This window comes from Setaria italica, chromosome VII (genome assembly GCF_000263155.2).
Source record: "Setaria italica strain Yugu1 chromosome VII, Setaria_italica_v2.0, whole genome shotgun sequence".
Classification (NCBI taxonomy): domain Eukaryota; kingdom Viridiplantae; phylum Streptophyta; class Magnoliopsida; order Poales; family Poaceae; genus Setaria; species Setaria italica.
In genome coordinates this window covers 21,274,194-21,289,792 of record NC_028456.1, presented here as the reverse complement: position 1 = coordinate 21,289,792, position 15,599 = coordinate 21,274,194, and the positions used below count along the sequence as shown (strand labels likewise).

The 15,599-nt window shown below is 50.2% G+C and overlaps 3 protein-coding genes across 6 annotated transcripts in view; 1 reads left to right on the top strand and 2 right to left on the bottom strand.

Annotated features, from left to right (window-relative positions):
• On the bottom strand, positions 1-1,523 carry LOC101752527 (basic 7S globulin). The gene is made up of 2 exons (XM_004977974.1): positions 1,515-1,523; positions 1-1,224 (listed from the first exon to the last, which is right to left on the bottom strand). The coding sequence occupies exons 1-2, from the start codon at positions 1,521-1,523 to the stop codon at positions 1-3; spliced, it is 1,233 nt and encodes a 410-aa protein (XP_004978031.1).
• A 6,647-nt stretch (positions 1,524-8,170) lies between these two features.
• Positions 8,171-13,278, bottom strand: LOC101773312 (D-galacturonate reductase). Of its 4 annotated transcripts, none has more exons than XR_215531.4 (6): positions 13,080-13,278; positions 12,026-12,476; positions 11,211-11,454; positions 9,834-10,010; positions 9,123-9,418; positions 8,171-8,521 (listed from the first exon to the last, which is right to left on the bottom strand). XR_215531.4 is itself a non-coding variant. In XM_004975698.4 (5 exons), exons 2-5 carry the CDS (start codon positions 12,457-12,459, stop codon positions 9,191-9,193), a joined length of 1,083 nt encoding a protein of 360 aa, XP_004975755.1. In that variant the 5' UTR covers positions 12,460-12,476; positions 13,080-13,277; the 3' UTR covers positions 8,868-9,190. The 4 variants fall into 4 exon arrangements, 2 of the variants coding, with proteins under 2 accessions (XP_004975755.1, XP_004975756.1); XR_215530.4 differs by lacking the exon at positions 8,171-8,521 and adding an exon at positions 8,868-9,036 and having other exon boundaries at positions 13,080-13,277; XM_004975698.4 differs by lacking the exon at positions 8,171-8,521 and having other exon boundaries at positions 8,868-9,418; positions 13,080-13,277.
• Positions 13,279-14,232: 954 nt separating this feature from the next.
• LOC101772898 (serine carboxypeptidase-like 7) overlaps positions 14,233-15,599 on the top strand; it is a 7,039-nt gene continuing 5,672 nt past the window's right edge. Inside the window, exons 1-3 of the mRNA XM_004975697.3 lie at positions 14,233-14,454; positions 14,583-14,728; positions 14,833-15,032. Coding sequence (XP_004975754.1) covers positions 14,291-14,454; positions 14,583-14,728; positions 14,833-15,032 — 510 coding nt within the window. The 5' untranslated portion in view covers positions 14,233-14,290. The remainder of the gene's footprint in view (positions 14,455-14,582; positions 14,729-14,832; positions 15,033-15,599) is intronic.

Here is a 15,599-nt window from a genome sequence, read left to right as displayed (position 1 = left end):
CTACGAGCTCCCCATGGCGAAGTTGAAGTTGCCGCAGGTGGTGCTCCTTCCCAAGAGCAGCCCACTGGAGCCGAACGTGCCCTTCTCCAGGTCGAACAGCAGCAGGTTGTTCTCCATCTGGTGGGCCCCGAAGATGACCGCCGGCGAGTAAAACGCCGCCGACTGCTCGTTCCCCATGCTATCGAACGCGAAGCACGCTGTCCCGCCGCCGAACTGCACCAGCAAGCTGTCGCCGGGAAGCGTCCAGTTCCGGCCGCCGTCGAGCATCAGGTCGATGTTCGGCACGGCGGGGCCGACCCGGGTCGTGGGGACCCCGGACACGTCGTAGCACAGCTGGAAGGGCGGGAAGGGCTTCCGGCGCGGGATGCCGCGCGTGACCGCGTCGAACGCGTTCATCACCGCGCTGTAGATGTCGGAGCGCAGCGTGGTGAACCGCGTCGCGGTGCTGAACACGACGCCGCCCGTGCCCTGGCGGCGGTCGAGGTCGAAGGCGCCGGCCGGCAGGTTCAGGTGCTCCTGGTTGACGGCGATGCCGCGGACGCCGAAGTAGTAAGCGCCGTTCTTGGGGTTCTTGAGGATGGGGAGGGGGTTCTGGCGGATCTCTCCGGCGAAATCAATGGGTTGTGGAGCCGCCTGGATCACGAACGCGCCGCCGCCGAAGATGGCAGCACCGGTCTGGCCGCTGCCGGGGAGGCACAGCGCGAACTCCTTGGCCACCTTCAGCCTGGACGCGACCTGGGACGGCAGCGACAGCGGCTGCCTCGACAGGCCCGCGACGCCGGCGGCGCCCGAGGGGAGCGACTCGAGGAGCCCGTCGGGCGCGCAGGCCGAGTAGGCGGAGAAGGTCACGGGGAACAGCGGGTTGTTGCCGTCCGTGGCGTTGGCGGAGAGCGGCACGGAGAAGAGGTCGCCGCCGGCGCACTGGCCGCTCGCCGGGTTGTACGCGTACGCGGTGCAGGCGCAGTTGGGGTCGGCGGAGCCCGGCTGGCCGCCGTTGGCGGACGACGCGCAGCTAGCCGGGCGGTTCCTGTTGGCGACGGTGCAGACGCTGGACTTGCACGGGACCGTGCGGTGCGGGGACTGGCACGGGGACCAGACCAGCGGGCCGGCGAGGTCGAGGACGAGCGGCGCGCCGTTCTTGACGGGGATGGTGTAGAGCCCGGTGGAGTCGTCCTTGGTGATGGCGGTCACTACGGGCTTGGACGGCGGGTGGGCATCGCCCGGCTAGTGTCCCCCGAGGCGACAGCAGCAGCAGCGAGAGCACGAGCAGCGGGAGCACAGGTGAGCTGCTGGAGTGCAGAGACATGATGAAGGCCTTAGTAGTGGGTTGCTGTGAGTTGATCGACGTCGTTGTCCTACCTCCTTTTATAGCATCAGAGCACAGGCGATTGGCCGCATGCACGCATGGATTGGAGTGGATGTGTTGGATTGTAAGCGTGTCACAGCCCATGGGCCTGCCGTATCCGGCTCCTCATGTGGTCTATATGTATACAACTGTTGCTATTGAGGAATACATCGTGCATTGTACAATCTATCATGGTATCACGCGAGTCGTTCCTGCGACCCGCTTCCGCTCAACCCTAGCCGCCGCCAGGGCACCCGCTCGCCGGCTCCACCCACCCACGGCCGCCCCGCTGAGCTCCTCGCCGGCCGATCCCCTCGCCTGCCGCTGAGCTACGCTCGCCAGGCCCCTCTCCTACTCTTCCTGCCGCCGATCCCCATCGCCAGGAACCCCAATGGCTGGTGACGACGCCGCCGCCGCCGCCGCCGCTGCCGCCGAGAAGAAACGGCAAGAGGAGGCGGAGGCCCTCGACAAGGCCCTCACCGCCAAGGAGGCGGCAAACGCCACCCTCCACGCCCAGGCGATCGCACTCCACAACATCAAGAGCGCGATCACCCTGGTGCTGGACAAGTCGTCCAACAACTACGGTCGGTGGCGGCCTCTCTTCTTGATTGTGCTCGGCAAGTACAATCTGAAGGAGCACGTCCTCACCGACATCGCCTACCCCGATCGCTCGGCATGGGCGACCATGGACAACTGCGTCCTCACCTGGATCATCTGCACCGTCTCCAACGATCTGCAACAGTCCCTGCTAATCCGTGATCCCACTGCCCGATCTGCCTGGCTATACCTCGAAGACGAGTTCCTCGGCCAGCGCGAATCGCGTGCACTGCTGCTGGAGGCTGAGTTCCGTTCCTTCCGGCAAGGCGATCTCTCAGTGACCGATTATTGCCGTCGCCTTGAAACAATGGCGGCATCCCTCAAGGAGTTCGGTGATCCGATCGGTGACAGGCAGCTTGTCCTCACCCTGCTACGCGGCGTCAATGGGAAGTACCGGCACATGGTGTCCAACCTGAAGATACGCGCGCCCTTCCCCACGTTCGCCGAGGCACGCACCCTGCTGCTCCTCGAAGAGATCGACGTCAACGACGTCCACGATGACGTCACTCCCGCGCCGCCGTCGGAGACTCAGGCGCTGCTCGCGGCAAAACCACAGCCGCCACGCACTGAATCTGGTGGTTCCAGTGTCCAGGGCAGTGGGACGGGCAACTCCAACAACTCCCGCAACCGCCGCCGGGGACGCGGCGGCAACGGCGGGACCAACAACGGCAAGGCGGGCGCCAGCCAGGGCGCCCCCAACGGCGCCGTGCAGGGCGCTGGACAGCCTGCTGTTCGGCCAGGACAGAACCCCTGGTCCGGCACTCTCCAGCTCTGGCCACACGGCTTCGACGGCCTTCCTGGACAGCAGCTGCAGCGCCCCCCATACATGCCGTTCGAGCAGCCCCAGCCGGCCCTCCACATGGCACCGTACCACGGAGGGTACTACCAGCTCCCACCACCGCCCCCTGGCTTCAGCTATGGCCCGGTGGCAGGCTCCTCGGCTTCCTCTTCGGCCGGCGCGACGCCGCAGTACGCGGCATGGAACCCCATGGCAGGTGGCTCCTTCGACCAAGCGTCCCTCGTCAACAACTTCAACACAATGACCTTGACGCTGCCGTCGACACCCACCGAGTGGTATGCTGACTCTGGTGCCGGTTCTCATATGACCACCCACTCTGGTATTCTCTCGTCTCCTCGCTCACCCTCCTGGTCCGATCCTTCCTCTATTATTGTCGGTAATGGTGCTCTCCTGCCCATCACCTCCACTGGCTCATACTCGTTTTCTACACCACAACGCCCTCTTGTTCTAAATAATATTTTAGTGTCCCCTAGCATTATTAAGAACTTGATCTCTGTTCGTCGGTTTACCATTGATAACAATTGCTCTATCGAGTTTGACCCATTTGGCCTCTCTGTGAAGGATCTACAAACACGGAGCGTGATCGCCAGGTGCAATAGCACAGGGGATCTATACCCATTCTTCCCATCCACCAGCAGCAGAACACCAGTCTTCGCAGCCACCTCTACACCCACCCTGTGGCATCGTCGTCTCGGCCACCTTGGTTCAGAAGCATTGTCCAAACTTATTAGCACCCAGGCTATTTCTTGTAATAAATCCAAACATGAACATATATGTCATGCTTGCCAGTTAGGGCGCCATGTTCGCCTCCCTTTCAGTTTATCTAGCTCTCGTGCTACTCATAAATTTGATTTAATACATTGTGACCTTTGGACCTCTCCTATTGCTAGCGTGTCTGGTTACAAATATTATCTCGTAATTATTGATGATTTTTCTCACTATGCTTGGACATTTCCGCTTCGCCTCAAATCCGATACATTTGCCACTATCTCTAATTTCTTTGCCTATGTTCGTACACACTTTGGCACCATCGTGAAGGCCGTCCAGTGCGACAACGGTCGTGAGTTTGACAACTCTTCGGCCCGCACGTTCTTCCTCTCCCATGGTGTCCTCTTTCGTATGTCGTGCCCCTACACCTCCCAGCAGAATGGTAAAGCCGAGCGCGCCCTTCGCACCATTAACAACATTGTGCGCTCGCTTTTATTTCAGGCTAGTCTTCCACCCGTCTACTGGGCTGACTCCCTCCACACTGCCACATATCTTCTAAACCGTCACCCCACTAAGACTCTTGATGGCCTGACACCATTCTATGCTCTCTACGGCACACATCCCACTTATTCACATCTTCGTGTTTTTGGGTGTGCTTGTTATCCCAATTTATCATCCACCGCACCACATAAATTGGCCCCTCGTTCATCACTTTGTGTCTTCCTTGGCTACTCATCCGACCACAAGGGATATCGCTGCCTCGACTTACACTCCAACCGAATTATCATCTCTCGGCATGTAGTGTTCGATGAATCCATGTTTTCCTTTTCAGCGATGTCTACCTCTCCTTCGGATCCAGCCACTCTTGACTTCTTGAGCGAGGATGACTTTTCCACTATGCCCATCGGGCCTCGTTCTGTGGTTGCAGGTACCCCCCCTCGTGCGCCAACCCCCCCTGGCTCACCACCACCAGCCAGTGCGCCGCCCGCTGTTGAGCATGGCTCCAGCCCGGGCGGCTCGCTGGCACCCGCTAGAGCAGCCTCGGCAGCAGGTGGAGGAGCCACGGCTGCCACTGGCACGTTGCCACCTGCCCAGGCACCTACGACAGCATCACCTGGAGGTGCCTCGGCTGTAGCCAGCCCGCCACCGGCTGCACCAGCGCCTTCAACTACGACAGCGACACCCTCTGCTGCCCCTGCTGACACCTCGTCGCAGGTAGCTGCCAGTAGAGGGGGCCGCACGGCTTCTACCCTGCCCCAACTCATCGAGCCCGTGGTTAATGATCACGGCATGAGGACTCAGGGCAAGTCTGGTTTCCGCCAGCCAGTTGATCGTCTGAACCTGCACACGACAACGCTCTCGGCCGTTCCCAAGAGCTTTCGTTCCGCACTCGCCGACCCTCACTGGAGAGCCGCGATGCAAGCAGAGTTCGACGCCCTCCTGGCAAATGACACATGGACCCTTGTGCCTCGTCCCTCTGGAGTGAACATCGTCACCGGTAAATGGATTTTTCGTCATAAATTTTTGGCTGACGGTTCTCTTGATCGATACAAGGCAAGATGGGTTCTCAGAGGCTTCACTCAACGACCTGGTATTGACTACGAGGAGACTTTCAGTCCAGTTGTCAAACCGGCTACCGTCCGCGTTGTGCTCACACTTGCTCTATCGCGTTCTTGGCCCATTCATCAGCTGGACGTCAAGAATGCATTCCTCCATGGGATTTTGACAGAGACTGTGTATTGCCAGCAGCCAACCGGGTTTGTTGATTCTTCCAAGCCCGATTTTGTTTGCCGATTGAATAAGTCATTATATGGATTGAAGCAGGCTCCCCGAGCATGGCATAGTCGCTTTGCCAGTCACATCACCTCCCTTGGGTTTGTTGAGTCCAAAGCGGACACCTCCCTCTTCATATATCGGCGGGGTGCTGACACAGCCTTCTTGCTTCTCTATGTGGATGATATTGTTCTTACTGCTTTGTCACAGAGTTTCCTTCAGCGCATCATCGCAGCTATGCAACGGGAATTCTCTATGACTGACATGGGTGCTCTCCACCATTTTCTGGGTGTCTCTGTTGATCGCCGCTCAGATGAGTTGTTCCTCTCTCAGAAGCAATACATGCTGGATATTCTGGACCATGCTGGTATGCGTGACTGCAAGCCTTGCAGTACACCTGTTGATACTCATGCAAAGCTACCTGCTGATGGTGTTCCTGTGGCTGATTCTTCACATTACCGCAGTATCGCTAGTGCCCTTCAGTATCTCACCTTCACCCGTCCTGATATTGCCTATGCTGTTCAGCAAGTTTGTCTATATATGCATGATCCGAGAGAGCCTCATCTCGCTGCCATGAAGCGCATCCTGCGCTATATCCAGGGAACTTTGGAGCTTGGATTTCACCTACATCGCACCTCGCCTACTGATCTCACTGTGTACTCCGACGCCGATTGGGGTGGTTGCCCTGAGACTCGCCGATCCACTTCTGGCTATGGCGTTTTCTTGGGTGATAATTTGGTCTCATGGTCCTCCAAGCGTCAGGGAACTGTGTCCAGATCTAGTGCAGAGGCTGAGTATCGCGCTGTTGCCAATGGGGTTGCAGAGGCGTGTTGGCTACGACAGCTTCTTCTTGAACTCCATTGCCCTCTTCGACGAGCTACAGTTGTGTATTGTGACAATGTCAGTGCCGTTTATTTATCCACCAACCCCGTTCAGCATCAGCGGACCAAACATGTGGAGATTGACCTACACTTTGTTCGTGACCGCCTGGCCCTTGGAGAAGTTCGAGTTCTACATGTCCCTACTACCTCACAGTATGCCGACATCTTCACCAAAGGGCTCCCGACGTCCGTCTTTGTTGAGTTTAGGTCCAGTCTTAATGTTCGCGGTGCTTCCAGTTCCGACTGCGGGGGAGTGTTGGATTGTAAGCGTGTCACAGCCCATGGGCCTGCCGTATCCGGCTCCCCATGTGGTCTATATGTATACAACTGTTGCTATTGAGGAATACATCGTGCATTATACAATCTATCAGGATGAAGTTAATTTGGTCAACCACGCACGCATATTGCCACTAGATTGCGTGCCATGGCTTCCATGGGCGCTAGTAGCAAATTAGCAATACAACGGCGTGCCCACTATCCGCCTAGGGTGAGGCGAGTGCCTCCGTCGGTGGAATCGGGGAAATGGCCATGGCGAAAACCAAGGCGATCCGGGTCGCGGGTCGCGATGGCCGCGGTCCTAAACAAATGGCCTCTCGCCAAAACTTGGCAGTTCCTATACATCGAGGCAGTCGACGGGGAGCAGCGCACGTGGTGACCTCGAATCGGGAAAGGTTGCGTGCAAAACGATGTGATCCGGGGTTTACAATTTACAAACTCGCTACAAAATTGCATCGGCGAGGTAGATGGCGTGCGCCGTGTAACCAAACCCGGCGGCAGGGGGCGCAGCCGAATCGTCCTCTCTTCGCGTTGATCGATGGATGGATGCTGGAGAGCACCGACGAGCGCATGCATGCGTAGCTACTCCGACTAGTGGAGCCATCGCAGTGGACGAAGATGTCACAAGTACCGAGCTCAAGATTTCTGCGGTCAACTTGTTGTTACAGTACTCCTCCCGTCCCACGTCCAATGTGGGGCAGCACCAGCCACCAGTGACAAGTTGGGGCATGGCCACAGGATGAAAGATGATGTGGACACAAAAGCTTCGGACTTCATCAGGCTAAAGCACAGGGCTTGAGCACTCCAGAAGAGCACAACCATGTATCCAGGTTCTACTTAGAAGTGATATGGTTCAACCTGTCAATAGTATCTACTTATGCTTTGTCTCTATATAGTCTTTAAGTCCTAGTTTGAATAACAGATGCTGCTTGCAGCCTTTGATAGTTGCAGAGTCAAGTTACCATCGTATTGTTGCTAGCACTACGAATAAGTGTGTGATCTATTATGTGCAAGACTGATGTATGGAGTACTTTAAATACGATAATGAGGGTATTGCTATGTGCAAGACTGCATTTGATTGTTATGGAATTTAAAAATGTTTATCCTGATTCATGATTGTTATGGTCTTATATATAGATCCCCACATGCAACTCAGATATATCATAGCAATATTGAGGTTGTGCATGTGGAGTTACTTGTGCATTATTTTTTATTGGGAAATAAAAAACCTGTCGCCGGCGTGATCGTGACGATGGCGTGGGTGGCCTTGGTTCCGGCGGCGTGATGGTGCGTGAGGAAATAAAAAGCCTGGCGATGGTGCGTGAGGTTCCAATGCTGCTTAGCAAAAAAACAGATTTTAAAATGAATCCAATAGGATGACGTTGCTTGATTTGAAATATTGGGGGATTAACTTTTAGCAGAATGACTAGCTTTTAGCATTCTGTTATGGGTTGATATATTTTTGAAGGAGAAATGTTTTAACATAACCTCCAATACCTCGTTTTGGGGAAGAAATTTTTAGCATACTCTTGGAGTTGCTCTTAACCTTCAAAACTTATCCCACAAACAGTGTCTATATAACTTTCAGACAATTCAACAAACAGACAGTCCAACAAAGGCCATCATAATACCTTCTGACCTAGTTAACGGATTGATCATTTACTCCCACCATCGATGCCCGAGCAAGCGTGCATGCATAATTAATTCAACTCACTAATACATCCGATTAAAAAGATTTATTAGGGTACTATAAACTTTTAGCATTGCTACTATCTTCGAACAGTCTTTACGGTCGGAGGGGGTGCATTGCATTGCAAGCATTCAACAGAAAATACTTCTATCTTTTTTCCACGTTTCTGACAGGTCAGTGCTAGGGGGACATCTAGAACACAGGATCGATAAACGAAGACGAAGCGCGCATAAAAAGCACAACAAAATGGAAAGGCAGTATCTCCTCATCTCCTTTTCTTTTTCAAATTTGCTCGTTCAGTCTGCGCTTAGGTTCTTGTGAAAGATTGCTCCATCACCCGTAGACAGTCATTTATGTGTCAACTGGTTAGCCAGTAACCCTTGTGCACTAAACCATGCGAATTTCTCCTTGCGCCTCTTCACCGCGAACTAAGACACCCGCTATAGTGTGTTCTGCCAAAAAGAAATAAGAAAAATAGTACAGAAGAAAGACAGTGCATTTTCAGTGGGATCAGAAAACCAGCACATTTTCAAGTGAGAACGGTGTAACAAAGTGCGCATTTTCATATCGAGGCTGCAAACATTGCACCTCTCCTAATAGCCCAAATTGTCAGGTATTAGTTTTCAAAAACAGCGATAATGGATTGAGACATAGACAGGAAATACTGTATGCTGTAGGCCATGAAATCGATTGAAAATGCTCAATGAGCTGAACCTTTCAAAATGCAAGGACAACTGCAACCTCCCTAGTTAGAACCCAAAAAAAAAGGCTGCTTACTGGAAAAGAGCAAAGCTGATGTGGTCAACAAACGAAAAAGCTACGCCATTAAGCAGTCTTAGGTTCAATGCTAACATATATAACATATCTCAGTGACTCAGAATAAAAGTCAGCATGGATGGTATATGTGCTAGCGAAAATTTGTGCAATTTAATCTTATCACAGATTGCGCAGAGCAGAGTCAGGTAACCTGCAGGAAAAGAAAAGTCATGGGAACAAAGGATTTAGCCTATGTCTACTTTCTTGGGACTACATGTGAAACTAAAGATGCCTTACCTGCTTCTGACGTATAAACCTGCTATACACTAAATTCTTCATCCACCACAAATATTCGGAGATCACAGCTACATTTCAAAAACATCAACATCCGAGATATCCACACTGGAGATGCCTTCAGGGCAGAGAAGATTCTGTACTGTGATCAACTTGCGCTGTGGTATCTGACCAATCTTCGACCGGTCTCCATCACTCAATTCCCAATCGAAAATCTCGATGTTCTCCTTAAGCCTTTCTCTTTTCAAGCTCTTCACCACCATGCTTGCACCTTGCTCGTAGATCCATCTCAGTGAAATCTGGGGGGAATGGGAAGTTAGTTGAGTTGGTAAAATCACATAATGTTAGCAAAACTGCAAGAATGCGACAGGTTGCCAGTATTGAATTCAGATTTCTGTCACATTTTGTTCAGAACACAGATTAGATCGTTTTGTTGAGCTGTTAGTGTGTTTTTCTCATGCGTTTGCTTGTTAAACTACATATTAGGTGCACTGCCAAACTGCATAAAGTTTTTTAGCCAAGAAATACTGTGCAAGCCCTAGTAAGGTGATAAATATGTGCAATTAGTTTTTAGCCAAGAAATACTGTGCAATCATCACCTCTACACCGAATTTGATAAATATGTGAGAGCATTCAAAGATTTTGAGTTTGGATGAGAAATCAAGTGAATTGCTCTAGTAAGATGAAGATGCATTGAGAGAATACAGTTCATACCTGAGCCACTGACTTCCCTCTGGTCCTTCCAATCTCTTCCAGAACATCAGATTGTCGTACTGGATTCATTTTAGGTATTCTTTGGCCTCCCAGGGGAGAATAAGCAGCCACCTGAATACTCTTATCTTTGCAGAACTCAATTAGTTTTTTCTGCTGCCAAGTCGGATTCAATTCAACCTGCAGAGGTTATCACATGCATGACTACCACTGATGTGACATTGAGATGATATGGAAGACTTGAACTTATAAAAGATACGACCATATAGAATGAGTTTCATCAGCTCGGCTCAAAGTTCAGTATAGTGAGTTTGGCACTGGAGAAGTTAGGGTTTATCCACCTTATCTTTATATAAATTTGTGAGGTTTCCAGAGGTTACACCGTTACAGACAATACAATGGTTGATATGTTGAAAGATAAATTGCTATTAAAAATTAGTTTTCATGTGGCAAGTCTATAATGATAGGATTCAATCAGCTGAACCGTTGTTGAAGAACTGGCCAAGCACTCCTGAGTGCAAAGAAGAACAGCGTGACTGAAATAACCGATAATATAGTGTTCAATGCTCTATGGCTGCGTGTGTGTGGAGTATGTGCAGAGATATCTTTCAGTGGCAGCATGTCCCAGTTAGCTTAGAGAGCTGCCAAACACTACTGGTTCAAGTTCAAAATAAACAGCTAAAACAGAACCCTATTTCATGCTTGGAGGTGTATGTTGGACCTTATGGTTGACTAAGAATGTTTTAGTCTTTCAAAACATTGCAGCCTCTTCCACAGAGACTGTGATCTTCCATATGGTGTCCCTTATGCAGCGATGGAAGCAGTTAAACAAGGAGGATGGTCAACAATGGGTGGACAGAGACTGAAGGGAAAGCTTGTGAGGCTACGTCAAGAGACATATCCAATTCTACCCGTTGATGTTGGATAACCGATATACCATGTTCTCTTTCAGTTGTCATGGATAGCAATATATTTTGCGCGAAGATTACAGTTTGGAGGGATTCTAGAGTGAGAGTTTTTTTTAAGTCCTTGATCAGGAAACTAGAAAACTCATTAGCTGATGTCGCCATGATGAGGTTTCTTGGTCTCCTCTGTCTAAGGCCTAGTAAGCTCTAAGTAGGAGTTGCATGATTTTTTGCTAGCTTTTTTGTAAAGCTGGTAACTCCAATGGATGATCTTTGCTTTCTATAAAGCTGGGCCAAAACCAAAAGCCTTTGGTCTAATAAAATATAGTAAAATATATTGGTTTCTTTAACATGAGGTATACAAAAATAGATTGGTAGTCATACAAGAAACTTGGAAAAATTAAAGATTGATAGCTAACAACAGAAATCTAGAGGGTTATTGCCATCAGTGATTCATTAATTGATTAATACAAACCTGATTTACTGCTGGAGGTATTTTTGCAATGGAAAGCAGCTCCTGCAGCTTCTTTGTTGTGAAATTGCTAACACCAATCATTTTAGCAAGGCCAAGCCGATGACATTCCTCCATAGCCTGCCATACACCACTCAGGTCCATCGGCAGAATGTCCTCCCTTTTCATTGGGAAATGAGGCTTGCTAGGCTTTACAGCCATGGGCCAATGAATCAGGTACAAATCAACATATTCCATTTGAAGGTTCCTGCAGATGGAGAGGTAAGTATCTTGCCTATCACCAAAGTAGATTATTTCTATAGGTAATGCCGGCTACTGCAGAATTGGTTAAATACAGTAACTTATAGTGCCAATTCAATTACAGCTTGTAAACATATAATTTCTGTACTAACTTTAATGCTGTGAGGTTTATGAACTAACATTTGAAGTTGCATATTTGCTTTCGGTATAGACTACAAATGTTCGGTACATAGAATTTTGATTTCAAACAGGATGTAACGGTTCAATCTGTTAAATTTTTTACAGAATAACCTTAAATTCAGTAACTTGATTGGGTCTAAATCAGGGTTGATTTCAACTTCTAGTTGTGAACTGTTTCCAGATTCCAAATTTAACAATACTTTGAGCTCTGGTTTCAATAATAGCTGCAAGCCTGAAACATGGCTAACAATTAGATGGGCACCCCATACAAATTCACCGCACCAATATCTCTTAATTACCTAAGTGAGAAATTGGTTTAAGGAACCAAGTATTTCACTGCAAAGTTTACTATAAGATTCCAAATAGGCAGGAGGCAAAATCAAGCTCCAGAAACTTACTGCAAGCTCTCCTTAAGGGATGGGAGCACGAGCTCAGGGTGGCACTGTGTGCACCACACCTTGCTCGTCACAAACAGCTCCTCCCTAGATGCCACAATCCCAGACTGCAATGCCTCAGCCATGGCCTCGCCGACAACCCGCTCAGAGGCATACAGCGCTGCGGTATCGATGTGACGGTAGCCGAGCTCCAGCGCGGTGAGCACAGCGGCCCTAACTTCGTCCTCCACGAATGGGTGCGACACCGTGCCAAGCCCTACTGCTGGCATCGGTTGCCCACTAGGGCCCACCAAGAACTCTGGAATCTTGGAGTGGCGGATGCTGCTCCTTCCCGCCAGTGATGCCATGGCCTGCTGTTTGTGTGGTTCTCTGTGCTTGAGTGGTGTGGCAGGGGTGGTATAGACAGCGTACGCAGGACTCAAATTCAGGATATGCATAAGGAACCTACATAAAACTGCATTGTTCAAGCCAAATTTATACATAAGTAGAGCAGAAGCAAAGCGAAAAACAATGAGATTGAGTAACTGGTGATAGTACCCAAATGATGAATGATGCGCCAATCACCAATATATAGCTCATAAATGTGTGCTAGTCACAAGTCAAGTCATCAACCAAGCTTGAAGTTTGATTACTAGAATTTTGTTGAGTTTTACAACTTCGAATGCATCTTGACATCGTTATTTTCCATTATCGAGGAATCTAAATACCCACTGCCAATGTATATATAACATATGGATGAATAAACAATTGTTGGAGTCTATCGATACAAGTAGAATGATGAGCTAATATAGGTTCTAATGGTTCAACAGCCATTTCGTGTGCTTCAGTAAAATAATCCTATTCCTAGAGATAAAAATAGTAAAAGAAAACAGAAGCGAGATTCACCCATTAGAGAGCTGGGAGCTGGCGCATATATTGGTTCGAATATTATAACAGGGTATTAATCGAATTCGCCTCGATTGTGCGTCTAGCGTAGCTGCAATTATGCATCGGACTCCAAAGGCAGGACTTATCAGTTATCAGTTGATGGGTGTCCTTGGAAATTTGGAATATGTACCTGCTCAGTCCTCGCCTCGACCTGCCCGGTGCTGCGGTGGCGCCGACTGCCTGCGGCAGCTGCTTAATGGTGCCGCACTGACACGAACCTGCCACCGCTGGTTTCAGGTGCCCGGCGCCTGCCTTCCCACTCCCCGCCGCGCGCAGGTGTCTCGCCGGCGGCCGCTGTTGCTCACTAGACACTAGGGTTGTGCGTTGGCAAAGCTCTCGTTCACACTAGAGACAGCTGAGAGACTGAAGCGGTTCGGCCCAGTATCCGTAAAGCCCATCACTCTGTTACATTGCAGTTGGGTAGGCTTTCAGCCTGTTTCACGACCCAGTCTCAAAAGGAAAGTAATGGACCTAGCTAATAGGGCCAGGAACCTCTCAAAATAAAAGGAAAAAATGAAATAGGACCGAAAAGGATACTAATATCTGTGGCCGTCTCTTAGGGCTGTTTGGATACCCATGCTAAAGTTTAGCATATATCATATCGGATGTTTGGATGCTAATTAGAAGTATTAAATATAGGCTAATTATAAAACTAATTGCACAGATGGAGTCTAATTCGCGAGACGAATCTATTAAACCTAATTAGTTCATGATTTGACAATGTAGTGCTACAGTAACTATTTGCTAATGATGGATTAATTAGGCTTAATAGATTCATCTCGCGAAATAGCATAGGAGTTCTGTAATTAGTTTTATAATTAGTTCATGTTTAGTCCTTCTAGTTAGCATTCGAACATTCGATGTGACACTGCTAAAGTTTAGCACCTAGTATCAAACACCCCTTTAGAAATCTTACATGTTCTAAAAAAATTATAGGAACTTTGAATTATATGTCGTCTCGAAAAATTTGAATTCAAAACTCAATTTACTTTTACACATTAAGAGTAGATTTTTTAGGAGGTCGAGGGGGAAAGCTTTCTCCCAACTACTCATCCGTTACATCGCAGGGCGATACGGACTGCGACCCAAAAAAAGTACATTTTTCAAAGGGTAGGTAACGCAAAGTGGTTGGAAGTTCGGAACCTCTTGAGTCTTGAACGAGAGAGACAGGGAACAAACAAGAAACGTCCACGCGTCGTGCTGCCGCTGCCTTCATCAGGACGATCGTCCACGTCAAGCTTACCCTGCTCGCGCGGGCGTTTTAAATGTGCGAGCCGCCGCTAACGCGCCGAGCAACCATCGGCGGACACTCCGCTCCATCATCAGCGGCAGTCGACAGCCATGTCGAACAGGAACAGTGGCGGCGGCGGCAAGCGTTCGCTGCTGCTGTCGCTGTGGCTCCTCCTCGCCGCCAGCCTCCGGCTCTGGCCGGCCGGCGGCAGCGGCCACGTCGTCACGCACATGCGCGGGTTCGACGGGCCCCTCCCGTTCTACCTCGAAACCGGGTACGCACTCGCCGCGCCGCCGAGATCTGTCCCTGCAAAGTGCAAACCCCCGTGCTTTATCTCGCTTCGTTCTCACCGCCGGTGCGGCGGCAGCGGCCGCTGCGTGCTGCTGCGCTGGGATGCTGCAGGTACGTGGAGGTGGACGAGCGGCACGGCGTGCAGCTCTTCTACTATTTCGTGCGGTCGGAGAAGGACTCGGACGAGGACCCGCTGGTGCTGTGGCTGTCCGGCGGGCCCGGCTGCTCCGGCATCTCCGGCCTCGCCTACGAGATAGGTAACCCCCGGCTTGCGCCGCCGCCATTCTCTTCGCCGGCCGCACCGAGTTCGTCGACGGGAGATTTGCGTGTTAACCCAGGGGTGAAATGCGCGTGTGCATAGGACCCCTAAAGTTTGATGCCAAAGGGTACAGAGGCGGGTTCCCAACCCTGCTCTACCGGCCGGAGACATCGACCAAGACGAGCAACATCATATTCGTGGATTCCCCGGTGGGGACTGGGTTCTCCTACGCCACGACGGAGGAAGGGCTCAAGGCCAGTGACACCAAAGCAGTGGAGCAGCTGGTCATTTTTCTCAGAAAGGTCAGTGCCTCCTCCTTCCCCTGTCTCAGACTCGAGCAGCACAGCAGGTCAACACGCCCGAGGACTGCTTGGCCGTCCTAGGGCCTGTTTAGATGCCCGATTTTGGACAACCAAAATCACTATGCTAGCACTGTAATATACTGTAGTGTTTCGTTTGTATTTGTGAATTATTGTCCAAATATTAACTAATTAGGCTTAAAAGATTTGTCTCGCAAAGTACAACCAAACTGTGCAATTATTTTTTGATTTCGTCTACATTCAGTACTCCATGCATGTACCGTAAGTTTGATGTGATGGGAATCTTCTTTTTGCATAGTGTCAAAGTTGGAATTTTGGGGTAACTAAACAAGGCTCTTGATGTTGCCTGACGTTACTTGCTATAACGCTATATAGGCCTGGTTTGGTTCCTTACCTTATTTTTAAGCACCCGTCACATCGAATGTTTAGATACTAATTAGGAGTATTAAACGTAGACTATTTACAACACCCATTACATAAGTGGAGGCTAAACGGCGAGACGAATCTATTTTTTCCTAATTAATCCATCATTAGCAAATGTTTACTGTA

What these genes read in the sequence shown, in the direction of transcription:
- LOC101773312 (XM_004975698.4), bottom strand. Translation starts at nt 12,459, where the DNA reads ATGCATATCCTGAATTTGAGTCCTGCGTACGCTGTCTATACCACCCCT. An exon ending in TCCCTTAAGGAGAGCTTGCA is followed by an intron (nt 11,455 to 12,025) that starts GTAAGTTTCTGG and finishes CTCCATCTGCAG; the next exon opens with GAACCTTCAAATGGAATATG. An exon ending in GAGGGAAGTCAGTGGCTCAG is followed by an intron (nt 9,419 to 9,833) that starts GTATGAACTGTA and finishes CATTCCCCCCAG; the next exon opens with ATTTCACTGAGATGGATCTA.